At 44.6% G+C, this 11,733-nt stretch overlaps 2 protein-coding genes across 3 annotated transcripts in view; one reads left to right on the top strand and one right to left on the bottom strand.

Moving 5' to 3' along the window:
• The window catches only part of LOC132446691 (formin-like protein 1), a 26,495-nt gene extending 26,461 nt beyond the window's left edge, over window positions 1-34 (bottom strand). The window contains exon 1 of one of the 2 annotated variants that reach the window (XM_060037119.1): window positions 1-34. This exon is cut by the window's left edge and continues 731 nt beyond it. The gene's annotated coding sequence lies outside the window, so the exon portion shown is untranslated. The other variant, XM_060037118.1, reaches the window with a different exon arrangement.
• Window positions 35-1,955: 1,921 nt separating this feature from the next.
• On the top strand, window positions 1,956-11,676 carry cog7 (component of oligomeric golgi complex 7). The gene is made up of 17 exons (XM_060037120.1): window positions 1,956-2,385; window positions 2,551-2,699; window positions 3,248-3,364; window positions 3,687-3,855; window positions 3,974-4,056; window positions 4,311-4,433; window positions 5,549-5,747; window positions 5,999-6,126; window positions 6,358-6,512; window positions 6,764-6,880; window positions 6,992-7,057; window positions 7,374-7,563; window positions 8,012-8,152; window positions 8,427-8,507; window positions 8,854-8,968; window positions 10,464-10,607; window positions 11,204-11,676. Exons 1-17 carry the CDS (start codon window positions 2,220-2,222, stop codon window positions 11,368-11,370), a joined length of 2,310 nt encoding a protein of 769 aa, XP_059893103.1. The 5' UTR covers window positions 1,956-2,219; the 3' UTR covers window positions 11,371-11,676.
• Window positions 11,677-11,733: the final 57 nt, after the last annotated feature.

Below are 11,733 nucleotides of genomic sequence, written 5' to 3'. Positions count from 1 at the left end.
TGTGTGTGTGTGTGTGTGTGTGTGTGTGTGTGTGAGAGGCAGCAGAAGCACCGGCTTTGAAATCTGAGAGCTCCTGGGTCCTAGTGCATGATGATTCATATCAGCTGACTTTTTGTTGGTGGAGAGCTAGGGATAGTGAATGGAAAGAGGGGATAGGATATATATGTGAATATGGACCACAAAGCATCTTCTGGCTTGTTTTGGCGTGTATTGTAGCCAATTAGTAAATAAGAATAATTGCCAGTGTTTCTAAAATTTATTTTCAGTACTGTATCTGTCAAATATATATTTTCTCAGCCTAGTTCTCTAGCATGAAACATTTTAGGGAGTGAAATAATTAATAAGGCTTTTACCATCACTACTTAGGTAGGTAGGAAAGTAGATAGATAGATAGATAGATAGATAGATAGATAGATAGATAGATAGATAGATAGATAGATAGATAGATAGATAGATAGATAGATAGATAGATAGATAGATAGATAGATAGATAGATAGATAGATAGATAGATAGATAGATAGATAGAAACTAAATAGGTAGATAGATACTACGTTTAGGGGGATTATCTGAGTACCCCCTGCAATCCATCAAATAGCCTTTACCCTAGGTAGGCTATATGTGTATTTCAGAAACACTATGAATGAGCGGCGAGGTGTTTTTCTGTCCAAGGAAAGAAACACTTTCACAACTCGGCTCTCATGCCCCAAGCCTGTGTTCAAATCCACAGCTCCTTGCGTCACCCCGGATTAAAACGCAGGCTCGAGCGTTTTAATCCGAATCATATGCTCTTGGTTATATCTTGGCTCAAACTGTTTACTAACAGGCATTGTATTAGTCTGACTCAACGGCCAGCGGCTATAGCATGAGACCCGTTACTGGAAGGCGCATTACCTTCTGAAAGTACATTTTAAATAAGCAATGAGCTGTACTCTGATACCTCTATAGGAGTGATGAGACGCCACAACAAGACGGTTGTTTTCTAGCAACGCAGAAATGCAGAGAGTAAAAAAGTGTCTTGTTTTTTGCTTGTTTACGGTAACAGTCAAACAGTAATGATAATCCTCTTGTGGTTTATTACCGCCAGGCTACAGGTGTTGAACTGCCTCTGTAGCTGCCTCTAGTGGGCAAAACACCATAACACCAGTATAAAGAGCACAAGAACTGAAACAACCCATCTGTTCACTTTTATCTCCCATATGACTAGACATAAAGGAATTTGTCTATAGGAAACCATTACATTTAACGAGAAGTCAACAAACAACATTATAATTATTTATAACAAAGAATGACACACAGACCAGGGGATAGAAGCATTTTCATTTAAATGATGTTTCAAAGGTTTAACATTTAATGGGGTTCAGTCCAGATAGTTGCATTTGTTTTTGGCATAGTTGATTCCTGCAATATTTGTAAACAATATTTCCTTTTTTTTATTTTTGGGTGGTGACTTATTAGGTGAGCGCTGCAACCAGTGCTAAACTATTGTTATTCTAAGGCTTTATTCCTTCTTTCTTTATTATTCACTAACTTCTCCTGCCAGGTTGAGTCCAGTTTATCTCTGGAGTCAGAGGAACCTGGGATGGAGGTCTCAACTCAACGTAATAACTCAAAACATTTCCTGATTGGTTCTCGTCATCCTTTTTGCTGCATATGAAAACCACTACCCTGGGATGTATTAGGATATATTGTCATTTTATTCTACAGAGAGACGGTTAGTTAACTGGTCACAAGAGGGCAGCAGAGAGTACCCATGTATTGTACACGTTTCTGTGTACAATACAGAAACGTGTATTGCTTCTTTTATTTATTTTTGATTATTTGTTATTTTGTCTGTGCTTTAGTAGAAATTTTAATATTAACTATTGAAATAATTAGAAACCATCTTTACAATGCTTCCTACACCAATAAGAAAGACATGATAGCAAGGGGGGAACTAAACTCTGGTGTCTGTTTTCCGGGATGGTAAATAAAAAGCACAAACAGGAACTTGCTGTCAGTTCTCGCCATTTCAGAAAAAGCCCCACCAGAAATAATCATTTAATTACATTTTCCTCTCTAATACCGCTGTCGTTTCGGGTGTAACTCTGGAGGAAGCCGTTGTGTTGTTGGAGATCTATTTGGTGGTGATGATTATTTCATTCTCCTGGGCGGTGTACTTTATCTTCGTCTCTAAGCCCGTTCTGGGCAAAAGTTAGAGAAGAAAAAAAACAAAGACACCATGGATTTCTCAAAATTCCTTGACGACGACTTCGAGGTGAAAGACTGGGTGAACGGTGCCTTCCGTGTGGCGCAGAAGGAGGCGCCGGGGAAGGCAGATGCACACGCCGCTACCCTGGTGATGAAGCTGCAGCTCTTCATCCAGGAGGTCAACAATGCTATCGAAGGTGAGTGGTTGGTGGTCCTGCAGTCACCCAAGCTGTGTGACAGTGACCCTAGATTTACGGGTCATACAGTGGTCCGTTTGACAGACCTCTTACGTCAATACACGCTTTATCTTTTTATTTTCTTTATATTTCTAAATGTATGTATGTACATATGCCTTCATACAGAGAGCAGTATCCAGGCGCTGCAGAACATGCCCAGGGTTCTCAGGGACGTGGAGGCTCTGAAGCAGGAGGCTTCGTTCCTCAAGGAGCAGATGGTTCTGGTGAAGGAGGACATCCGCAAGTTTGAGCAGGACACGGTGCAGTCCATGCAGGTGAGAGCTTTCAGAAGGGCTCTGTTTGGGTCCTGGATCTGGATACTTCTGTCCTGGTTCAGATTTGCATGTTATTGTATATTTATGAACCTCTTCCACAAAACCATTAATACAAAAAAAATAACATTTATGTTTTTAATGTACAACACTTGTACATAAAAACAACCACTGTGTGATGCAACCTACATCAAGCATAAAAGTAATATTCCAAAATCAAAAAAACGTTATTTACATATTAATCAATTTAATAAATTAATCAATAACAAATTGTTGACCTTCAATAATGGAAAATGGCGCAGAAGTGTTCTGTGTCTGGTGTTGGTTGTGTGTCTGGTGCTGGTTGTGTGTCTGGTGTTGGTTGTGTGTCTGGTGTTGGTTGTGTGTCTGGTGTTGGTTGTGTGTCTGGTGCTGGTTGTGTGTCTGGGGTTGGTTGTGTGTCTGGTGTTGGTTGTGTGTCTGGTGTTGGTTGTGTGTCTGGTGTTGGTTGTGTGTCTGGTGTTGGTTGTGTGTTGGTTGTGTGTGTGTGATCCATGTCCCTCTCTCCCCAGGTGCTGGTGGCTATCGACCAGGTGAAGAGCCGCATGCAGCTCTCTGCTGAGGCGCTGCAGGAAGCCGACAAGTGGAGCACGCTCAGTGCTGACATCGAGGAGACCTTCAAGACACAGGTAACAGGACGTGATGGAACAGCTCAGCACACATAACATAAGTCATGTTATTAGTCATGTAAGAACTCATGTTATTAGTCATGTAAGAACAAATGTTATAAGTCATGTAAGAACTCATGTTATTAGTCATGTAAGAACTCATGGTATTAGTCATGTAAGAACTCATGTTATAAGTATGGTTATAAGTCTGGTTAGAAGTCATAATACATACTACAATTCATATTACATTCATGTCAATTCATGCCATAAGTCACGTTGTAAATCCTGTTGGAAGTGCCATTATAAGTCATATTGTAAGTGAATGAGCCCTTCTGTCTGGCAGGACTTTGCGGTGATCTCGTCCAAGCTGACCAGCATGCAGGGCAGTCTGGCCATGCTGGTGGACACCCCAGACTACTCTGATAAGTGTGTCCACCTGGAGGCTCTGAAGAACCGGCTGGAAGCTCTGGCCAGCACTCAGATCGTCTCCACCTTCAACTCCATGGCTACAGGTATGTCGACCGCTTATAACATTATGGCTACAGGTAGGAGTTGTCATGCACATCATACTACTCATACTCCTGCCTTCATACAGGTTCATTCACCAAACTATGTTGTGCTGTGTTGCAGACCAAGCCAAGCTGTTTGTTAAAGTCTTTTCGGAGATGGACCGCATGCCCCAGCTGCTGGCCTACTACTACAAGTGTCACAAGGTAGAGAAAATGACAATGGAACTATACTATAAACTACAACTACAATAAAAATACAGATATCGTCATTGTCATCTCTGATAGATTTCTTTACCCTTCTTAAAACTCTTTGTGTGTGTGTGTGTGTGTGTGTGTGTGTGTGTGTGTGTGTGTGTGTGTGTGTGTGTGTGTGTGTGTGTGTGTGTGTGTGTGTGTGTGTGTGTGTGTGTGTGTGTGTGTGTGTGTGTGTGTGCCTCTATATCTGTGTATGTGTGCAGGGTCAGCTGTTGTCCTCCTGGGTGGAGCTGTCCCAGAGCGAGCTGACGGTGAACCAGCAGCTCTCAGAGTTCTACGACAACCTGCTGTCTGCCTGGCATGCACAGATCCACTGGACCAGCCAGGTCAGTGCCCCTGATACTCCATTCTGGGTTTCCCAGCCAACCCCGCTTGGGCTGGTGAACAAACACCAAGCCAGAGCGAGATGGGCCTGTTCAGGGCAGGGTAGGAGCCAAAACACAGGCAGGACATTTCTTTTCTGGACCTGGATTTTACAAAAGTTTTGTAAAAGTCACAGACTTTTCAAAACGTGCAAAGCCTTTCTTAACGTGCACAGCCTTTTCCTAAAGCTAAAATACTTTTATTAGATATACATGACTTTTCCAATAATACCCAGGTTTGCTTGTCGTTCAAAAAATCCAATAGTTAAACTCAGTTTTAGACTTGTCTTATTCTGCAAGCCTTGTTTTTTTTAAAGCATCTTTTCTAAATCTCTTCTCTGAAATACTCTATGTACTTCCGACCGTTCATGACCTCCTGTGCAGTACCCTACTCTGATTAGGGGTGGGAATCTCTTGGTACCTCACGATTCGATTCGATTCGGATTATGAGGTCAACGATTCGATTCTGAAGCGATTATCGATGCATCTCGATGCATCTTGATGCAACAATTTTTTTTATGGACATTTCCATGCGTGATTTTCAAAAATAGATATTATACATCTGGGTTTGCTACTCAGAGTTTGCTAATCACTTCCTGCTTTTGTGATGATCATTAAAGACATCAACAGATGAATTAACTTATCTAATATTTCATAAGAGAGAAAGCTTTTGTCACAAATATGACTTTCTATGAACAATGCAATAATCAATGCAGCTTGTATTATAACACAATATGGAAGCATGCAAAAAATAGTCATTCTTTTCATGTCATTCAATGAAAAGCTGCTCTTGAATTAGAAGGAGTTCTTATGTCTGGCTGTGAGTTTGCGCGCATGCTATGCGTAGGCTGAATCGCAATCGTGTCAAGACATATCAGATTGGCCAATACACACTGAAGATAAATTCAATAATTTAAAAATTACAAAAATTATCCCTCTCTGGCGAACAGAATGTTGCAGCAGCAAAAAAAAAAAAAAAAAGATTCTTGTTCTAGCGAGAATCGCGATGCATCGAAGAATCGATTATTTTTCCCACCCCTAACTCTGACCCCCCCCCCCCCCCCCCCCCCCCCTCCCAGGTGTTCAAGAAGCCCTACGAGGTGGTGACGGTGCTGCTGATCCAGACCCTGGGGAACATGGTGCCCTCGGTGCCCGTGTGCGTCAGCTCTGCCCTGGAGCGCTGCGACCCGGAGGGCAGGCTGGAGGCCCTGCTGGAGCTCCACCACACCACCTCCACCTTCACCCACAGCCTGGAGGCCGCCACGCTGCCGCACCTCGGTACGGGGGGTCGAACGGGGCACGGTCCACGGGCTGTTGCGACTTGGCACGTACAGGGGTCACAGGGTTGAAGGTTAAAGGTCAACATGCGGCCAATCCTTTGTGCATATCTTGAAGGTCAGCTGGGAGATGAACGGTCGTCCTAGTCTGTGTGTGTGTGTAATATTTTGTGTTTATATTAATGTGTGTGTGTGTGTGTGTGTGTGTGTGTGTGTGTGTGTGTGTGTGTGTGTGTGTGTGTGTGTGTGTAGGAGAGGCCAACCCTATGAAGCTGTGTGAGCTGGTGTGTGTTCTTCTGGAGCCCTACAAATTTTACCAGCTGCAGTACGGAGAGCTGGAAGAGGTCAACCTGCTGATCCAGATCAGTGCTGTACCCCTGGTAACACACACACACACACACACACACACACACACACACACACACACACACACACACACACACACACACACACACACACACACACACACACACACACACACACACACACACACACACACACACACTGTGCTGTACCACTGGTGACAAACTCACAGACAGACAGATTCACTTACATTATGATGTTGTGTGATGTCATCTGTGATGTGACCTGTGTGATGCCCCGCCCCCCAGGAACATGGTGAGGTCATGGACTGTGTGCAGGAGCTCAGCCAATCGGTGGCCAAGCTGTTCTCTCTGGCGGGAGGAGCCGTGGAGCGATGCGTGCGCCTTTCCGACGGCCTCGCGGTGCGGGGGCTACTGCATGCGCTCAAAGCTCTCTTTACCAAGTAATATGTGTGTGTGTGTGTGTGTACATATATAGACATACATACATGCAAACATACTACTGCACGTGATCAAATCTCTTTTTATATATATTTTATATATTTTTTTATATTTTGGTATATGTTTTGCTGTAAGTTGTATAATAACATAATTAACTTCTTTCAAATATATCTACTTCTCCACCACCCTGTGTAAAACACTGTAAAAGATGAATATTATATAATGATATTATAATATATTGCTATGTGTGCAGGTACGTGTCCGACTTTTCGACCACCCTGCAGTCTATCAGGAGGAAGTGCAAACTGGAGGAAATGCCCACTTCCTCTGTCTTCCAGGAGGATTGGACGGCCTTCCAGAACTCTGTCAGGTGGGTGGGGCCTCTTTGAGGATCATGTAGTTGATGAATGAATGACAAGTTGCTGGGTGTTGAGTTAGTGATCTAGTTGAATGAATGATGTTTGTGATCATGCGTTTCCAGGATCATCGCGACCTGTGGAGAGCTACTGAGACAGTTCGGGGCCTTCGAACAGCAGCTGTCCAACAAGTAAGACCTGTGACCTCACTATGACATCACACTGGCATCAATCTGACATGTCTGTCGTGTGTGTCTGGTAACCACAAATATCAATTAACGTTGCCCTGTATACATCCCTACGTATATATGGTGCATGGCATTTCTGGGTTTTTCTGAAATGCGGTTACCGAAACATCTTTCTTTAAAATATTTGTGATAATTTCACCAAACGTTTTCTCTCTAATACTGAGATCTCAGAAATATTTATTATCATAATTAAGCTTTTATTTAACTTATTTACTTATCTCTCTTCTCCCATTTCCCTTCACCTCTACTCCTCCCAAAGGATTCTGGGAACGGCGGGAAAGTACCTGTCAGAGTCCTACAGCCCGCGTAGCCTGCCTGCCATTCAGGAAGTGAGCTCGTCGGACAGGAAGTGTCCGTCGGGCCGCAGCCCCTGGCTGGAGTACAACTACCTTCAGAAAGGAAACACGGCAGAGTACAACGGTGTGATGGAGCTGCTGTACTCCCTGAAGGTAGGGAGGAGGGCTGTCCAATAGCATCTATGAAATGCACACAACCGCCCATTCACCTCAACGTACCTTGCTCACCCAATGCATACAGCTGAAGGGAGCGACCGATTTATCTCAGTCTCTGGGGCAGGTCTTTTATTTTTAAGCTGTGTACCCCTCTGTGGCCTATTTTACTTTGAATCTGTGTCTTTCCTATCGGAGTATTTCATTGTGAACCTGTGTGTTACCTACCGGGTCTCCTCTGTGGGGAGGTCTTTCATGGTAAACCTGTGTCTCCTCTATGTGGTATCAGGTATGTTATTATTTTTTTGACCTGTGTGCATCATTGGGGTCTCCTCTGTGGTGGGGGGTGGGGGTGTCTTTCATTGCGAGGCAGTGTGTATCTACGTTCTCCTGTGGAGGTGTCTTTTTACTAACATCACAGTAACATTGTGTCTGCGGTGACTTGCAGGAGAAGGCCACGGGGGCATCCAGTCTACTGGCGGAGCCGCGAGCCGCCCTGACGCGGCTGAACCAGCAGGCCAACCGGCTGGCCTTCGACTCGGTCTTCCTGCAGATCAAACACCAGATCCACCAGCTGCACCGCCTGGAGGTCAGCATCAGCACCACGTCGCCGTGGTTACCCGAGGGATGTGGCCGGTTGTTGTTTGTGTGTTACTGCAGTGGTTGTGTGTAAACGTGTTTGTCCCCCTGGCAGAGGGTTGGTGTCTTTACTGTCGATCCTGTCGGAGTGATGCTGTATTGAGTGTGTGTGTGTAAGCGTGTAGTATGTTACTGCGTTGTATCCGTTACATGTAGTTTATTAGCAGAGTGTGTGTTACTGTAGTGAATGCGTGTTGTTCACATGTAGTTTGCCCTCCTACCAGAGTGGGGACGTTGGTCCAGGAGACCGCTACGCAGACGACCTCCCCACGTTCAGTCTGTCCCCGCAGGAATACATCAGCAACGTATGACAGAAACCACACACAACACCGGGCAATACAACTAACACACAACTACCGAACAATACCACCACACACAACCACCAAACAATACAACTGACACACAACACACAGCAATACAGCCACACACAACCACGTAACAATACAACTAACACACAAGACACAACCAACAATCAATGCAGCTAACACACAACCACCAAACAACACAACCACACACAATCACCAAACAATACAACTATCTGTGTATTTGTACCACAAAATACCACCGCAAAAATGACCACCATACACAACAAAAAAAGTAGCTATAATACTGCGTCTCTTGCTCATTAGATCTCTGTATTCCACCCCTTAGATCGGTCAGTACATCATGTCTCTACCGCTACACCTGGAGCCCTTCGTGACGCAGGAAGACCCAGCGCTGGAGCTCGCACTGCATGCTGGGAAACTCCCCTTCCCTCCTGAGCAGGGTGAGTGTCTACCACTCCTATTCCCCCTCCTCACCCCTTCTGTCGTCGGTCTACCAGCTGTTGTACTGCTCTTTATCTCTCCTCCTCCTCTCTCTGAACTCACTCTCTATCACTCCCTCTCCACCTTCTGTACTCTCTTCACCTCCCCACCCTCCTGCTGTGCACGCTCTTTTCTCCTGTGCACTCTCTCATGTCCCGTGCACTCTTATGTCCCGTGCACGCTCTTTTGTCCCGTGCACTCTTATGTCTGTGCACTCTCTTTAATCCCATGCACTAGTGGTGCAACGGTTCACGGGTTTCCCGTGATCCGTACGGATCAACCATCACGGTTCGGGACGCAAGTGATCCGCGGATCAGCTGATAAAAAAAAAGTTGTGCGTTGACGTGATCAGCGCATGTTTAGAGGACAATTCCGGTATCAACAACATCATCAAGTATCGTAGCGAAATACAGTTTCTGTTGTGTTTTATTTGGCGTTCCGTAAATCCCATTGAAACGTAAACCGGAACCGGAACCGGAACCGGACGTGTTTAGGTTTGGTTGTAGTCTTTTCGCTCGGTTCGCCGTATCAACAGTAGGGCTAAAACCGAGCGAAAAGACTACAACCAACCCCCCTTGCAATGAGCAATGAGTCTCCGAACCGAAATCAATGGATTTACAAAATGCCAAATAAAACACCACAGAAACTGTATTTCGCTACCAAACTAAAAAAAAGAAGATAAGGATGTCTGCATTGCCTTGGGAGAGTGTAGACTCTAAACTCTCCCCAGGCAATGCAGACATCCTGAATTGTAAATCCAGGCTTAGGGATTATTTACTATCCTATCCATGTTAAAAAGAAGGAATAATGCCTCAGATTGCACATTTTTTAAATATTGACCATGCTTAGAGGAAGCAGGATTATTACCTAATTTTTCACTTTATTTTGTTTTTACACAGTTGAAGATTTAAAGTCACATTTGTCTTGTTATCTTTATTGTTGATCCGAAAACGATCCGACCCGTCACTCAAAAACCGTGACCCGATCCGAACCGTGAGCTTTGTGATCCGTTGCACCCCTACCATGCACTCTCTTATGTCCCGTGCACTTTCTAATGTCTTGTGCACTCTCTTTTGTCCCGTGCACTCTTATGTCCCGTGCACTCTCTTATGTCCCGTGCACTCTCTTATGTCCCGTGCACTCTCTTATGTCCCGTGCACTCTCTTATGTGGTGCACACTTATGTCCCGTGCACTCTCTTATGTCTTTTGCACTCTCATATGCCCTGTGCATTCTCCTCTGCATCCATATCGCTGCTCATCCTCCTCCTCTTCGTCTTCTATATATTCCTCATCATCCTCACTACCCTCATCTTCCTAATCATCCTCTTCTTCATAATTGTCCTTATTTTCATCTTCAACCCTCTTCCTCTTCCCCACTCCCTTCCTGGTCCTCGCTCCCTCCTCGCCCTCCTCCTCTTCACCTTCCTCCTCTGTCCCCTCCTCCTCTTCCTCAGGAGACGATCTTCCCGAGCTGGACAACACGGCTGACTATTGGCTGGGCTCCATCGCCCGGGCGACCATGCAGACGTACTGTGACGCCATCCTCCAGGTCCCCCACCTGCACCCCCGCGCCACCAAGCAGATGATCACCGACATCGGTGAGAGACCACGTCCGAACGCCTGGCCGCCCCTCACCCCCCCCCCCCCATTCCGAAGGCCACCTGCCACTCACTCACTTGTCCCGCCTCTACACCGCCACATAGACATTATCGATTTCTGTTTCTTAACAATTAAATCTTACTCAAACTGCTTTGCTTGTTACATTAAAGTTGCAATGTACGATTGAACCCCTCCCAGTCAGTAAGTGGGTGACTTCAGAATAAAGACAACTTATTGCATATTATATTTGTAGAATATATCAGTTATACAATGGGATTTTATTGATAATAACATTGAACTCACTGTTGATCAGCATTGACCTTAGATATGTCCAGGTTATATTAAGGTGCTAAATTGAAATATTACACATTATAACTTTAATATGTGATTTATATATTGTCTGTAAAGTATTGTTAGATATACGATAGATCAGTGAAAGTATTTATTGAGTAATAAGTATTGCTCTATTGCTAAGTATTGATTTATATTATCCAGTATTGCTCAGTGATATACATTTAACATGATCGAACTATTATTTGTAAAGTTTTGATTCTAATCAGTAGAGTAAGTATTGACCAGTGATTGTCTCCTCCAGAGTACCTGAGCAATGTGATGGACGCCCTGGGCCTCCAGCCCTCCCGCTCCCTGCAGAACATCCTGGCCCTGCTCAGGTCTCGACCGGAGGACTACAGGCAGACCGCTAAGCCCCTGCCCCGCCGCATGGCCTCCACAATCGCCGCCATCCGGGGGCTCGACTACTGAGCCCTGCCCAGCCAGAGGCTCCTCGCCTGGGGGGCAGCACAGTTATGGACTGAGGGGATGGATGGGAGTCAGCAGAGTTTCCAAAATAATGCAAGCCATTTCCGTGTTTTTTTAATAATCTTTTTTTTTTTTTTTTGTGTCCCATGAGGTGGAGGGTGGGGTGGTTGGGGGCATTTTTGTTGCGAAGTTGTATCGTTGGACTTTGTAACGTCCTGTTGGGAAGTAGACTGTAATATATTTTTCCCTCTCATATGAAATTCATCTGTCATTTTAAATAAATTAACGGACAATTCCTCAAAAAAAAAATTGTGTCAATATCAAATAAAAAAATGTAAAGCTTTTAATTGTTCAATTCAGAACATA

Source organism: Gadus macrocephalus, chromosome 18 (assembly GCF_031168955.1).
Source record: "Gadus macrocephalus chromosome 18, ASM3116895v1".
Classification (NCBI taxonomy): Eukaryota; Metazoa; Chordata; class Actinopteri; order Gadiformes; family Gadidae; genus Gadus; species Gadus macrocephalus.
This window is presented reverse-complemented; position numbering and strand designations above follow the sequence as displayed.

Bases quoted from the DNA above. Each gene is read 5' to 3' on its own strand.
- cog7 (XM_060037120.1), top strand. From the start codon at position 2,220: ATGGATTTCTCAAAATTCCTTGACGACGACTTCGAGGTGAAAGACTGG. The intron at 7,564-8,011 runs GTAGGGAGGAGG...GGTGACTTGCAG, and splicing joins AGCTGCTGTACTCCCTGAAG to GAGAAGGCCACGGGGGCATC. The intron at 8,153-8,426 runs GTCAGCATCAGC...CCCTCCTACCAG, and splicing joins ACCAGCTGCACCGCCTGGAG to AGTGGGGACGTTGGTCCAGG.